At 40.6% G+C, this 16,161-nt stretch overlaps 1 protein-coding gene across 6 annotated transcripts in view; it reads left to right on the top strand.

The window, feature by feature from the left end:
* The window catches only part of HERC2 (HECT and RLD domain containing E3 ubiquitin protein ligase 2), a 216,607-nt gene that overhangs the window by 69,579 nt on the left and 130,867 nt on the right, over positions 1-16,161 (top strand). For all 6 annotated transcript variants that reach the window (XR_006274540.1, XM_038384377.2, XM_038384283.2 and 3 more), the window contains exons 12-19: positions 435-586; positions 2,005-2,162; positions 2,266-2,379; positions 3,269-3,520; positions 4,569-4,762; positions 5,826-6,026; positions 6,853-7,081; positions 7,211-7,335. Coding sequence is in view for 5 of the 6 variants with exons in the window: in XM_038384377.2 (XP_038240305.1) it covers positions 435-586; positions 2,005-2,162; positions 2,266-2,379; positions 3,269-3,520; positions 4,569-4,762; positions 5,826-6,026; positions 6,853-7,081; positions 7,211-7,335 (1,425 nt within the window). In the remaining variant the exon portion in view is untranslated. The remainder of the gene's footprint in view (positions 1-434; positions 587-2,004; positions 2,163-2,265; positions 2,380-3,268; positions 3,521-4,568; positions 4,763-5,825; positions 6,027-6,852; positions 7,082-7,210; positions 7,336-16,161) is intronic.

Genomic DNA, 16,161 nt, shown 5'->3' with positions numbered 1-16,161 from the left:
AGCGATATTGCTTTGCTGTTTTTTCCATATAACATGGCAATTGCTTAGCATAAAGTGCATTTAAGCTAATGGATGTTTTGACTACTGGTGCCTAAGCATTAATTCCCTAAACAAAATTATACTAAACCAGAAAAATATGCAGCTAAGACTATCTGAAATGATCAGACAAAAGCCAGTTTAATATATATTACATGCATTATAAGGATGGGACAAAATGAGAGCTCCAGAGCATCCTCTGCCTTTCACCAAGCCCAAATATTGGATTTGAACTTCTGGCCTGGTTCTCCGGTTTCATTAATTTAATGCTGGAATGGACAACTTGGAAGTAAGGCCTTATTGGGGAAAAATCTAATTATCAAGTTGTCTAAGTTTTTTCGACACTCTGAGCAACATAAGTAACTTTTCTTTGTACATTGTTTCTAACTAATTTACAGGGACCACAACTGGTGCAGAGTCTTGCTTCTAGAAATATTGTGAAGATTGCAGCACATTCAGATGGTCACCACTATCTTGCCTTGGCAGCAACTGGAGAGGTTTTCTCTTGGGGTTGTGGAGATGGTGGAAGACTAGGTCATGGGGATACAGTGTATGTGTAATAAAATACCATTGAATAGAATGTATTTACAAATATTCTGCTTTAATGTTAGAAACTAAGGTAGGATTAAATATGCAGACATTTAGTAAGTGTTTCTGAAACACAGCCACTTACAGTGAAAAGACAACAGGCAAAAGATAACATAGTATGCTGTAGTTGTTCAAGTCCTCCAGTACATATGTATCATTCAAAGGTTGATAAGAAATTAAGCAAAACAAGATGGTTTACAAATATACATTCCTTTAGATTTTGTCTTAACTATGTTGTCATGATTAGACCAGCAAATAAACTACAGTTGTTAATGGCAATGGAAAGGGCTAGTTTTCCTTCAAAAAAAAAAAAAAAAAAAGAGAGAAAATTAAGAAGTTTTTTTTATACATGGATTTTAGACAACAATGAACATGTATGAAGGGAATGTCATGAATAAGATTCCTCCAGAATGTATTCGTATACAACTCTACTTGTAGCCTGCTTAGCTTAGATCAACTCACCATGCACCAGAATTTTCTAGGAGGTCTTTTAAGGATATTTGTCTCAATTGAATACTGATTTTTTGGCTATAGAAAATGACAAAAAAATGTATTTAATGTGTTAACCAATGTTAACATAAGGATCTTCAAGAAATCCAGCTCCATTTATGAAATCTGATGCTAAGTAATCCATAATGTCTTTTACAACAACCCAACTTCAGAACAGCACATGCATTTATTATCAACTGTAAAATTACATCCTCCCTCTGTCCTTCTTATTTACTTGCAAAATCAGTTTCAGAATGGCTCAGTGCAAATGCAGACTGTTGTGTGTTCCCCATTCCCTTTTTTCCTGTGTTTAAACAGTAACATTGCAATGCTCTGTTTTGCCCAGAAAGTAGGAGTGAGTGTCTTGTTCCGTAGCTGAACTAGTGTTTTCCATGCAGTATCCTATAGGAGTGTACTTGAACACTTCTGTGTTGAACTGTGTATCCCAGAGGTGGTAAGCATTTCACCACAGTGGTGACATATCGTCACAGGATAAGGAAGTACTCCTGTCTTGGGGTTGAGAGAAGCAGGGAAGGAGTTGTTCAGATACTACTAGAGTTCATTTTTTTTTCCACAGTGAAGTATAGTGCTTGTGTAAACCACTGGACTGACTTATTTGGAGGTAAAAATACTAGTTATCAGACTTCAGTATGTCACAGGCAGTGGTAGTGTAAACTTCTCCACAGTGCTTTGCATATTGTGTTTATTATTGATCAACCTTAATTTTCCTTACAGGGCCATTTATATCTTGCTGCCTCTGGCAGTCAGTAAGGTTTGTAGTTGTGATAGGGATGATCAGTTTATTTTCTAGCAGACAGGTTACCACAGCTCATTTCATGTAATTACTTTATCAGGCTACCTGTTTGAGACTCTTGTCTTCTCTCTAAATAGGCCCCTAGAAGAACCAAAGATGATATCGGCTTTATCTGGAAAGCAGGCTGGGAAACATGTTGTTCATATTGCATGTGGAAGTACGTATAGCGCAGCCATCACTGCTGAGGGAGAGTTGTATACATGGGGACGAGGGAACTATGGCAGGCTGGGACATGGTATGTTCCTCTAATTTCTTAAAGAACGATGTTCTGTTTGTGAAAATTTTAAATGTTTGCCTCTTGGGTATTTTTGACAAAGTGATGATTTTTTGTTTTGAAGGTTCCAGTGAAGATCAGACTATCCCAATGCTGGTCACTGGGCTGAAAGGACTGAAGGTTATTGATGTAGCCTGTGGAAGTGGAGATGCTCAGACTCTTGCAGTGACTGAAAATGGTTAGTGGCTAAACTTTCTGTCTTTAATGTCATTAGGAAGACATTTGTGGTGCGGATCTTGTGCTTAATGTTCATAAAATGAATTTTATAAGAGAATCTCAAACTGAAAGTGGTTTTGAAGAATAGTTTCTAGGTGATTTATATTTTAATACACATTTAAGAATTGAAAGTATTGGTAAAGGAGAAAAGTTAAGCACTAAATTTATATAATTTGCTACTCTTTCCAGTTGTATAGTTACTCAAACTTCTTCAGACATCTCTTCAGTTCACCAGCTGTTCTGCTGTATATTCCTCGTTTTCACAAAAATATCTTTTACCTACCTAGACTTTCAGTACTGTTTTTGAGATTTAAACTTATTTGAAGTGGTCAAAGTACAGTTGTAACAAACCCCTGTTGGATAGGCATAACTCTATCCTGTGCCTTTTACCAGAGCACCATTGGGTCCTGCCCTCCTGCCACTGTGCTTCCAACCAGCCTCCCATTTCTCACAATTATGCATTTAAGTGTAGCTTCTTCCTTCTCCTTCTTGCTGTCTGAACACCAGCAGGGGCAGCACTGAAGGCGTAAGAGCCTCTCCCTGTTTTCAGTTCCTGTGCCTGGGGCCACAGCAGCTTGCATCAGCCAGAAAGAGAAATTGCAAGGAAAATCTTGCTCAACCCCTGGAGTTCTGGGCTGGAACATCCTCAGTACAGACAGAAACTTCAAAGAATTTAGCTGCCAAATTCTAATAAGTCTATACTGAGCATGGGTGAACTCCTGAATTTTTTTGGAGACTCATAATATGGGTATACTTGGGTGAATTCCAAAAGCTCTAATTTGAATAATTTACTAATTTTTGTCAATATATGTAACTTACCTGAAAGATCAGTGTAATGTCTTCCTTTCTAGGCCAGGTGTGGTCTTGGGGTGATGGAGATTACGGGAAGCTAGGAAGAGGTGGCAGTGATGGTTGCAAGACTCCCAAGTTGATAGAAAAGCTTCAGGACCTGGATGTTGTGAAAGTACGCTGTGGGAGTCAGTTTTCTGTTGCTTTAACAAAAGATGGGCAGGTCTACTCCTGGGGGAAAGGTGACAATCAGAGGCTTGGGCATGGAACAGAAGAGCATGTTCGATATCCTAAACTGCTGGAAGGCTTGCAAGGTAAGTGTAACACAAAATTGGCAATCACAATTCTTTCTCAACTAGAAAGTTGGAAAATGTCAAAAGTACTTAGTTTTTGGTGGAAAAATTTTCTTTTACCATATATTGTATCCTAACTTAAAGAATTTCACCACTACTCTCATTGATGTCAAATTGTAGCTTACTTGTATTAAACAGTAAATATATTTGCCACCCCCATGCCTTTTATCTGAGATTTTACTTCTTATTCCAACAGACTCGTTACGCTACTCTATTAAAACCTTTTAATACTTGAAAATTCTTGTTTCTATAGTCTTGGCTTTCTCTTTATTCCTACTGCTTTTCTCATGTAGCCTGACTGAAGAATTTTTGCGTGTAAAACTCATTTAGGCTCCAATCTTGTAAACATGCACATGGTTAACTTCATGTGCATGAATAAAATTGTTGAGAACCGTGGGACTACTCATGTGCTTAAAGTTAAGCATGTTCATAAGTGTTTTGAGTAGCTCAGAAAAGAGCCAAAAGTTGTTGCCTACATTTTTGAAAAACAAACCTGAAATACGGTTTGGGCCGATGAGAAAAGACAGTATTATGAAGTGGGTATTGCAAATCTTTGTAATTGACATATTGGTCCATAGCATTTCTACTGTGATTAGGTCATCTAATTGAAAAGAAATTCTGGCTTGTGTGGCAGCACCAATTAACTTCAGCATGTGACGCTGTCCAGTCACTTTTCCATTTAATAGTGGAAATGCTAACAAACGCTTCTAAATCAACAACTAAACTGAATGGATGCAAAATAACACAGGATTTTCGCAGCCTTATATACGTTGGCACTTCAGATAGTTTGTTTAAACCTTTTGATTTTTTGGGGGGGTAGGCTCTTCCAGTTTATCGAGGTGAAAGGTAAAATTGCAGTTTGACATATTAACTCTGCTAATTTTTAATTGTGGATTTAGTAGTTGGTGGTGATGAAATACAAGCTGTTCCACTAATGGTTTTTCTGTTAAAAATGCAGATAATTTTTGCAGTAAGCACACTTGAATATTTGTTCACTTTTTGCTATCAGGGAAAAAAGTGGTAGATGTGGCGGCTGGATCTACCCATTGCTTGGCACTTACGGAGGATAGTGAAGTGCACAGCTGGGGGAGCAATGATCAGTGCCAGCATTTTGATACTTTGAGGATCACCAAACCAGAGCCTACTGCTCTCCCAGGATTAGACAGAAAGCACGTTGTTGGAATTGCTTGTGGGCCTGCCCAGGTAAGCTTTGAATCTGTTACTCAGGATTTGTCTTCAGCCCTGTCCATGGATTTAGATGAGTGTAGGAGAGTAATTTAATTCCTACTTCTCCCTATGGTCTAAATCAGTGGTATGTAAACTTTTCCAGTCGTGTCTCCCCCACTTTACCATTAACAGAAATTGTCGTTCCCCTCTTCCCCCTGCCCCATTAATTGTAACCTGAAACCGTTTTTCATGCTGGAAGATGGAGGGGAAACACAGAGATGAGACCATTCATTCGGTTTAGTGTTTTGAGCGTCTAACTCAAGCGAGAGGTCCTGGGCTCTCAACTCTTATTATATATGTTGCCAGTTTCTTTTAATATCAATTATTAAACATTAAATGAGTTTTTTAAAATGAGAATCAAAATTAATTTTAAAGGCATATAGTAGGCCTGCTGTAGTTATGAAACTTACCAAATTGTTGAAAATAAGCCAACCTGTGCTTTTATTTATGATTGTTTTTTTAAAGGGGCAAAAGGCCAAAGTTTCTTTGCACCTTCCCTTTCCCGTAGAGAATGTCTTGCGCCCCACTGGTCTAAATGGTTCCTGTACCAGCTGTGACACGTGGAGATTTCATGCCACCAGCAGACGGAGACGCACAAAAAACAACCCAGTTTGTTTGTAGTTGCTTCTCCCAAAAAGGCCTAGCTGGCCTTCCCTCTCAGTAGGACCTTCCTGAGCAATAGCATTTAACAGCATGAGCAATTGCTAGTGTAGGTTTTAAGAATTAATCAGTCCCTACTTTTCTACCAACAGAATTAAAGAAGGATGTCTGGACTGGCATAGAAGGGCTCTGAGAAACATGATAGGAAATAGTAATTTTTTGAGATTGTTGGACACCTTTAGCTGTGGGCAAGAGGGGAGCGCTTGTTGATGATGTGAATGAATTGAGCCACAGCTGCATTCATCCTGCACCTCATCAAAAATCTAAAGTCACAATATAGCTCCTGAGCCTAGTTCCTAAAATAAAGCACTGGTGTCTCATAATAGGCCTGTCATTGATTAGAGAGAAAGTAACTTTTACTCTTCCTTTCCATACATAGAGTTTTGCCTGGTCATCTTGTTCTGAATGGTCCATTGGTTTGCGTGTGCCGTTTGTGGTGGATGTTTGCCCAATGACATTTGAACAGCTAGATCTCCTATTGAGACAAGTGACTGAGGGAATGGATGGCACCTCTGACTGGCCACCACCACAGGAGAAGGAATGTATGGCTGTTGCAACCTTAAATCTTCTAAGACTTCAGGTACTGTAGCTTTCTTATGTGTCTGAGTTCTCACTCAAATAAAATGCTTCAGTAAATTGATTGGAAGAAAATAGGGGATTTTAAGTGTTTAAAACATTTTTGTTCACTTAACATTAAATTGGTACATTACAACAAGCTATTCCTGCATCTTAGTTCCAAAAGGTGGAAAGCTAAGGATGGGTTTTCAGTCCTAAATATGAATTTTAGTGAGCTGTAGCTCACGAAATCTTATGCTCAAATAAATGTTAGTCTCTAAGGTGCCACAAGTACTCCTTTTCTTTTTTGCGAATACAGACTAACATGGATGCTACTCTGAAACCTCTTGGTTTAATGTTTTCTAAACAGCTCTTGCATTTGATTTAAGATGAACTGTAAAACTAAAATGTAAATTGACTAATCTTGGATATGTGCTGAATATACCACTTGCTGAAAAGGCATTGGGTTTTCAGTGTGTTAATTTGCCTTTTTAAAAATGAGTTTCCTGTTTGGGGCAAATCTGGTACTTCTAGCTTCCTAAAGATGTCATTATCCATGATGATACAGAAAGGTGTGTACAGGGATGTCTAGGTACTTTCTAAATTGAGGTAATTATTGCTCACTAGATATCCTGAGATACTGGCTGAGATTAGTATATATGTTACTTGGGTGTAATTGTATTTTTACTTTAGCTTTGCAATTTACTTCTAAACATTTTCTTGTATTTAGACCAGTAGACGTATTTGTATTCAGTGTCTGCATGATTGACTTTGTTCAACTTCGTTTCTTATGTCACCTCTAAATGAAACTGATCCTTTTTTTTTTCTCTCCCCCCCCCCCCCCCCCCCAGCTACATGCTGCCATCAGTCACCAGGTTGATCCAGAGTGCCTTGGCTTGGGTTTAGGCAGCGTCTTGTTGAATAGTCTGAAACAGTCAGTGGTAACTTTAGCAAGTAATGCTGGAGTTCTTAATACTGTACAGTCAGCTGCTCAAGCAGTGCTGCAGAGTGGGTGGTCTGTGTTGCTGCCAACAGCAGAGGAGCGAGCTAGGGCTCTTTCAGCTCTCTTACCCAGTGCAGGTATGGTTTAATGATGGAAAACTGTTTGTCTGAATATCTAGTCCAGTGTGTATGTTCTGTTCTTAGTTTCAGGAAATGAAATGAGCATCTGAATTTCTAGAACACTAAATGTTTGTTCTGTTTTGTTAGTTTCAGGAAATGAAATGAATATAAGTCCAGGCCGTCGATTTATGATTGACCTCTTGGTGGGCAGTTTGATGGCTGATGGAGGTTTAGAGTCTGCATTAAATGCTGCTATCACTGCAGAAATTCAGGTACATTTCAACAATATTACCGTTTACTATGTAAATAGAATAAGATGCATATAATACAATTGTTTACAGGACTTGGTGTAAATTCTTGGCAAATAAACAGGCTTACATCAGACAGAGGGCAGTTTTCTTGCTCAGCATTGCAAGCCTCTCTTCCCAGCCAGCACTGTCCAAAAAGCTCTCTTAGCTTTCTCTCAGGGTCACACTACAAGTGCTTCTCTGGTTGTTCTTGGCTTTCTGCTGCCATCTTGCTACCTTCTGACTGCTTGTGTGGTGTTTCTGGCTGCATGTGCTCAGACTCATGTACATCCTCCGAAACAAAACCCAGACCACTGTATTTTGCATTCCACCCTAAGTGAAGTCCCTCCATCCACATGGCTCAGCTCCTGACTGGCCTTCCGTTTGGCCTGTATTTCTGGCAGTGGGCCCTATTGTTACCTTACTCCAAAAGGAGCTTAACTGCTTCTTTCTTCTATCTTGAATGAAGGGTGGCTCTTAGTACTATCATCTTCAATGAGACTTCACCTAACCCCCAGCATAATAGTAATTTACGGCTTGCATTTCAGGTTTACATACAAATTTGATAGAAGTTTAAATGAATAGTGAGTATATTTGACTATTTTCAAGTGAGGCACAGTATATAAAACCACCTGTCAGATATATAGCACCTATTGCTGTGGCTTCAGCAAAACAATGCATAAACTTGAATGCCACATGCCAGGCCTTTGATCTCTGAAGGACTCCTGCAGAGTCATTGTTTGTTACGCATCTCAGTTCAAAAACTCGATAAATAGTAAGCAGCAATCTCTGAAACTTGAACTTCTTTATTCATAACATTTGTTACAAAGTATGAGTCACACTACCAAAATGTGAAAGCCACTGTTACTGGTAACCTTGTCCAGTTGGAATTTCAATTTGAAACTCCCAGATCCAGAACAACAGTCTAGTACAGCATTAAAAACATACTCCCTTAAACTACAATTCCATAATCCTTAAACTACACGCTCTAGGATAGTACTATAGGAGATAGATAAGCTATAGATATTATGTTCTACTGCACCATTAAAATGCAGCTCATAAACCCAGCTCCATTTGAGTTCTTCAGTAATTCCTACTCTTCTCAAAGATCCATTTTGATGAGTTAGATATGTAGTGATATCCTTGGGATGAGTGAAATCCTTGGTCATTGAAGGGTTTGTCCATTTTGGCTTCAGCTGACCTTTTGAATGAAATCCACCAGAATGGAGAACACACTACATGTTGAGAATGACTGAAGGTGCTTAGTCCATGAGCCCAGAGCTGTAAATAGATCTTGCTTAAGCAGCAAGCTACACAGCATCTGTATTTATAGACAGCTGCAGCGGTACAGGAGCTAGCAAACAGAGCTGTAAATAGGGGAGTTTGAGTGGGAGTTCTGTTGGAGGAGAAGGTAGTTGTACTTGGTTTTGTATTTTGTGTGTGTGTGTGTGTGTAGGGGCTTTGTGCTGGGAGAGCAGCTGAGCCCTGCTTAGGGGGTGGGGCTTTGTGCTGGGAGAGGAGCTGAGCCCTGCTTAGGGGGTGGGGCTTCTGACTAGAGGTCCTATAAAGGTAGCCAGCCAGTCAGGCAGTGGGACAGACAGCTGCAGCGGCACAGGAGCTAGCAAACAGAGCTGTAAACAGGGGAGTTTGAGTGGGAGTTTGTATTGTGGTGCTTGTTTGGGGTTTGCTTTTGCTAGGGGGGAGGGTGGTCTTTTTGGTGTGACTTGTGTGTCCCAGATTAACAGGACTTAGGTGGGAAGGCAATGACAGATACGGCGGCAGCTGTGGGAGTGACTCCTGTAGTGAAAGACACATTGAGGATGACTGGATGTGGAAGTTGTGGTATGTACATGATCCTGGAGGGGGGACCTGGTAAGAGTTGTTTCTGCATGAAATGCCTTCTGATAGAGCTGATGGAGGAAAAGATCCGAGGTTTGGAGATGCAGGTGGAAAGTCTCGTTGAGTTTAGGAAGGGGTTTGAGCAGATGATGGAGCAAAGATATGAGGTATCTGAAGGGAAAAGCTCAGACTCACAGATGAAAGCAGGACTGGGGAATTCTGAGGGGAGACTGGGTGAGGAAAGTAGTCAGTGGAAGCATGTGACTAAAAGAACCAGGCAGAGGAAAAGACGGGCTAGTGAAGGAGAAATAGAGCTTAGGAACAGGTTTGCAGAGTTGGAAAATGAAGAAGGGGCTCAGCAGGTACTTGTTGAAGGTGGAAGGGTAAGGAAGAAGAGAAGAGAGGCTAGTCCTATAGGAAAAGGGGAAGAGTCAAGGGAGACTAGACCATATACGAGCCCCAGGAGGATACAGGATGGGTTGAAGAAGATTGTAAGGGAAAATAGGAATGGAAAGAACTTGCAGCCAGAGGGAACAGGGGAGAGACTGGAGAATAGCACAGTCACCAGGAAAAGGCAGGTCTATGTGATCGGGGACTCTTTATTGAGAAGAATAGACAGGCCTGTAACTAGAGCTGATCCAGAGAATAGAAGAGTGTGCTGTCTTCCGGGTGCTAAGATACGGGATGTAGACCTGAGGTTGAAAAGGATCCTAAAGGGAGCGGGAAAGAATCCCCTAATTATCCTTCATGTGGGAACAAATGATACAGCTAGATCCTCGCTGGAAAGTATTAAGGGAGACTATGCTAGGTTGGGGAAGACGCTTAAGGAAATTGAGGCTCAGGTGATCTTTAGTGGGATCCTTCCTTTTCCTAGAGAAGGGCAACGAAGGTGTGACAAGATTATGACTGTCAACAGATGGCTTAGGCAGTGGTGCTATAAGGAGGGCTTTGGGATGTATGGCCACTGGGAGGCATTCACAGACAGAGGACAGTTCTCTCGGGATGGACTTCATCTGAGTAGGTAAGGAAATAGACTTCTAGGATGGAGGCTGGCACAACTGATAAAGAGAGCTTTAAACTAGGAATTAGGGGGAGATGGTTGGGAGATGTCTAGGTAATCTCCACGCCAGATTTTAGCATTGAGAGGGAAGAAGACGAAGTAAGAAAGGATACAGCTGTGAATGTATATATAATGTATATAAGGAGCGAGGGCGGTGTGGATACTAGTCTAATAGGTTATACTGGCTGTAGAATGACTGTGCCTAATAGGGTACAAAATGTGAGCGAGGCCAAACAGCAAAAATTAAGATGTTTGTACACCAACGCGAGAAGTTTAGGTAACAAAATGGAGGAACTAGAGCTACTGGTGCAGGAAGTGAAACCAGATATTATAGGGATAACAGAAACATGGTGGAATAGTAGTCATGACTGGACTACAGGTATTGAAGGGTATGTGCTGTTTAGGAAAGACAGAAACAAAGGTAAAGGTGGTGGAGTGGCATTGTATATCAATGATGAGGTAGAATGTAAAGAAATAAGAAGCGATGCAATGGATAAGACAGAGTCCATCTAGGCAAAAATTACATTGGGGAAGATAACTAGTAATGCCTCTCCTACGATAGTGCTTGGGGTGTGCTATAGACCTCCGGGATCTAAATTGGATATGGATAGAGCCCTTTTTAATGTTTTTAATAAAGTAAATACTAATGGAAACTTCGTGATCATGGGAAACTTTAACTTCCCAGATATAGACTGGAGGACCTGTGCTAGTAATAATAGGGCTCAGATTTTCCTAGTTGCGATAGCTGATGGATTCCTTCGTCAAGTAGTTGCTGAATCGACTAGAGAGGATGCCATTTTAGATTTAATTTTGGTGCGTAGTGAGGACCTCATAGAAGAAATTGTCGTAGGGGACAATCTTGGCTCAAGTGATCATGAGCTAATTCACAAAAAGAAAAGGAGTACCTGTGGCACCTTAGAGACTAACAAAGTTATTAGAGCATAAGCTTTCGTGAGCTACAGCTCACTTCATCGGATGCATTCACGAAAGCTTATGCTCTAATAAATTTGTTAGTCTCTAAGGTGCCACGGGTACTCGTTTTCTTTTTGCGAATACAGACTAACACGGCTGCTACTCTGAAACCTGAGCTAATTCAGTTCAAACTAAATGGAAGGATTAACAAAAATAAATCTGCAACTTTTTGATTTCAAAAGGGCTGACTTACAAAAATTAAGGAAATTAGTTAGGGAAGTGGATTGGACTGAAGAACTTATGGATCTAAAGGTAGAGGAGGCCTGGGATTACTTTAAATCAAAGCTGCGGAAGCTATCGGAAGCCTGCATCCCAAGAAAGGGGAAAAAATTCATAGGAAGGAGTTGTTGACCAAGCTGGATGAGCAAGCATCTTAGAGAGGTGATTAAGAAGAAGCAGAAAGCATACAGGGAGTGGAAGATGGGAGGGATCAGCAAGGAAAGCTACATAATTGAGGTCAGAACATGTAGGGATAAAGTGAGACAGGCTAAAAGTCGAGTAGAGTTGGACCTTGCAAAGGGAATTAAAACCAACAGTAAAAGGTTCTATAGCCATATAAATAAGAAGAAAACTAAGAAAGAAGAAGTGGGGCCGCTAAACATTGAGGATGGAGTGGAGGTTAAAGATAATCTAGGCATGGCCCAATATCTAAACAAATACTTTGCCTCAGTCTTTAATAAGGCTAAAGAGGATCTTGGGGATAATGGTAGCATGACAAATGGGAATGAGGATATGGAGGTAGATATTACCATATCTGAGGTAGAAGCGAAACTCAAACAGCTTAATGGGACTAATTTGGGGGACCCAGATAATCTTCATCCAAGAATATTAAAGGAATTGGCACCTGAAATTGCAAGCCCATTAGCAAGAATTTTTAATGAATCTGTAAACTCAGGAGTAGTACCGAATGATTGGAGAATTGCTAATATAGTTCCTATTTTTAAGAAAGGGAAAAAAAGTGATCCGGTTAACTACAGGCCAGTTAGTTTGACATCTGTAGTATGCAAGGTCCTGGAAAAAATTTTGAAGGAGAAATTAGTTAAGGACATTGAAGTCAATGGTAAATGGGACAAAATACAACATGGTTTTACAAAAGGTAGATCGTGCCAGACCAACCTGATCTCCTTTTTTGAAAAAGTAACAGATTTTTTAGGTAAAGGAAATGCAGTGGATCTAATTTACCTAGATTTCAGTAAGGCATTTGATACCGTGCCACATGGGGAATTATTAGTTAAATTGGAGAAGATGGGGATCAATATGAACATCAAAAGGTGGATAAGGAACTGGTTAAAGGGGTGACTGCAACGGGTCTTACTGAAAGGAGAACTGTCAGGTTGGAGGGAGGTTACCAGTGGAGTTCCTCAGGGATCAGTTTTGGGATCAATCTTATTTAATCTTTTTATTACTGACCTTGGCACAAAAAGTGGGAGTGTGCTAATAAAGTTTGCAGATGATACAAAGCTGGGAGGTATTGCCAATTCAGAGAAGGATCGGGATATTACACAGGAGGATCTGGATGACCTTGTAAACTGGAGTAATAGTAATAGGATGAAATTTAATAGTGAGAAGTGTAAAGTTATGCATTTAGGGATTAACAACAAGAATTTTAGTTATAAATTGGGGACGCATCAATTAGAAGTAACAGAAGAGGAGAAGGACCTTGGAGTATTGGTTGATCATAGGATGACTATGAGCTGCCAATGTGATATGGCTGTGAAAAAAGCTAATGAGGTTTTGGGATGCATCAGGAGAGGCATTTCCAGTAGGGATAAGGAGGTTTTAGTACCGTTATACAAGGCACTAGTGAGACCTCACCTGGAATACTGTGTGCAGTTCTGGTCTCCCATGTTTAAAAAGGATGAATTCAAATTGGAGTAGGTACAGAGAAGGGCTACTAGGATGATCCGAGGAATGGAGAACTTGTCTTATGAAAGGAGACTAAAGGAGCTTGGCTTGTTTAGCCTAACTAAAAGAAGGTTGAGGGAAAATATGATTGCTCTCTATAAGTATATCAGAGGGATAAATACAGGAGAGGGAGAGGAATTATTTCAGCTCAGCACGAATGTGGACATAAGAACAAATGGGTATAAACTGGCCACCAGGAAGTTTAGACTTGAAATTAGACCAAGGTTTCTAACCATCAGAGGAGTGAAGTTTTGGAATAGCCCCCCAAGGGAAGCAGGGGGGGTAAAAGATCTATCTGGTTTTAAGATTCTACTCGATAAGTTTATGGAGGAGATGGTATGATGGGATAATGTGATTCTGGTAAGTAATTGATCTTTAAATATTCAGGGTAAATAGGAGTAATCCCCTGAGATGGGATATTAGATGGATGGGATCTGAGTTACCCAGGAAAGAATTTTCTGTAGTATGTGGCTGGTGAATCTTGCCCATATGCTCAGGGTTTAGCTGATGGCCATATTTGGGGTCGGGAAGGAATTTTCCTCCGGGAAGATTGGAGAGACCCTGGAGGTTTTTCACCTTCCTCTGGGGCATGGGTGACTGGAGGGAGGCTTCTTTGCTCCTTGAAGACTTTAAACCATGATTTAAGGACTTGAATAGCTCAGACATAGGTGAGGTTTTTCGTAGGAGTGGGTGGGTGAGATTCTGTGGCCTGCGCTGTGCAGGAGGTGGACTAGATGATCAGAATGGTCCCTTCTGACCTTAGTATCTATGAATCTATGGTCGAATGCATGAACTGTCAGGCAAAGCCTTGTTGCAGGATCTGTTTTTTTCCTGGGAAGAAAGAAAAACGTGAGGCCTACCAAATATGCATGTCCTAAGAGAGAGAAACTTGCATGCCGTTTCTTTTGTGAGGAGAATGCAACTTCTTAGAGAGCATCTTCTGACTGCTTTGGAACCAGAAGTAGGTAAATTCCAAGATTGCTGCATTACTTGTAGGCCATCTCTCTTGGTCCCATGGCATTAACATGTAGTTTGTTTTTCCCTATCCTGCTGCCATGAAAAGTCTTAAGAAAAATAAATCAAGATGAAGTCAGGCTGACTTAATTACAATGCTCAAGGGGTGTGAAAAATCCACTCCCCCGAGGGTAATACCTAACTTCCTGTGTAGCCCTAGCTAGGTCAATGGAAGAATGCTGCCTTTGACCTATCTACTGTTGCTTGGGGAGATGGAGTTTCTACAGTGATGGGAAATCCTCCCCTCCCCTCCTCTGCATTGCTGTAGGAAGCATCTGCCATATGGTGCTACAGTGGCATAGCTATGGCACTGTAGCTGAGCCACTGTCGTGCCTGTAATGTAGACATGGCCATAATCTCATATATTGAGCCATTGAAGGACTCCTTTATATGGACCATCTTAAGTGTCTTGAGGACACAGTCCTTTTTTTCAAAATCCCTACTGTAATAGGATGTACTAACCCTTCATGCACCACTTTTTTTTTTCTTAGTCTGTTTTCCTGGTTTATGAGAGAAGCTTTTTAAATAAATTGAAAACTTAAAAAAAAAAAAAAAAAAAAAAAAAAAAAGTCAGAGATGCTGCTGTCCTGTAGGAAGAGAATCTCCATAGTATACTATAGTTGGGACACTTAGTGGTCTCCAGAATTTTTTTCAGTTAGTCTGACCTTCTCACCATTCTTTGTTTTGTACAGATATACTTTAATAAAGGCCTCTCACTTGCTTCCTTGAGAGTTCAAGCATCGGCCCTTTTTGCCATTAGAAGAAGTGAAGCTTTTCCCCCTTAGTCTCCCATTCCTCATGAGACTTAGCGTGTTTTTGATTTCCTCCTAGGTCTTGTCTCATGCTGGAGCTCAGCCTGTTCTTCATGACCTATGTCACTCTGCCTTTGAACTCTATTCTCCTCTCTTTTATCATGTAGAGTATAGGTGTCGGTGACAATTACCCTGATCAGAATGTTGGGAAAGACTGACTGTCCCTTGGATCTCCTTGTATGCTCCTCTTTCATTAGGATAAAATGGTCCTGTTCATGTGCCTTATTTTTCTTTTCAAGTTTGTCATCTTGTCACCACAACTATGATACTCCTTTGATTAATTTCTGCTCTGGATTCAGGGCAAAAAAAGGAGGATATGGCATAATCTGAGTGTTCTCAGGGAATATTTCAATCTGTTTTTCCAGAAACTCAGACTAGAGACACCTAGACACCTGTTTCTTCTGAAACGAAGAACCAGGGCTTGCTGGTCCTCCAGTTCATATGGGCCAGGTGCTGTTTGGCTCATGTAGAGCTGATGCCTACAAAAGAGCAGTCATACGCTGCCCGTTTACACACACACAAATGTTACCTGTCAATTTCTTGAAGTTTCAGCTTCCAGTTAAGATACCTGCCTTTTTTTTTTTTTGATCAAGCTAAAGGTTTAGTATTAGTATCCCTCTATATTAACATATGAGTTCACCTTTTAAGAGGTAAACTGTTTTCTTCGCTTGTGAAAAGTTTTCAGTTTTCATTGGGAGTAATCTTTGGAGAAGCTGGTGGAAGTGTATGAAGCCTAACTACATGCCAAAATGCAAACTTTTCATTGTTTGCTCTCATGGGTGAAACATGTATAGGGCAGGCATTACCCGTTAGCCTGCGTTGGTGGAATGGTTTAGCAAGTAAGAAATTCTCCTTTAAAATTGTATTTGTGAAAATGTGCTAGATGTCTGCATAATGTGGAATGTGAAATAAACTTTTCTGGTATAGTTAGGCTATGTCTACATTGCGCACTTCTTGTGGTGGTGTATAAGGTATGTGTAGCTACATGCTGCAGTTTAAATCAAGCTACATCCATACTGTGGTATGTGGCTGTGTGTGCCAATGGAAGGTTCTGGCAGGGGGAGGCAGTGGGAAAAGGATTGCCAGGGGTGGAGCTGTCAGGGGTGAGCTGCCAGAGCCTTTCCCTGTACCTGGAGACTTTCCTTACAGTGAGAAAAAACTCCAACAGCAGGGAGATATTGGGACACTACCCTGTTAAAAACAGCAGCA

Source organism: Dermochelys coriacea, chromosome 1 (genome assembly GCF_009764565.3).
Source record: "Dermochelys coriacea isolate rDerCor1 chromosome 1, rDerCor1.pri.v4, whole genome shotgun sequence".
Classification (NCBI taxonomy): domain Eukaryota; kingdom Metazoa; phylum Chordata; order Testudines; family Dermochelyidae; genus Dermochelys; species Dermochelys coriacea.
The sequence above is the reverse complement of the archived record's forward strand: the minus strand, read 5'-3'. Positions and strand labels throughout refer to the sequence as shown.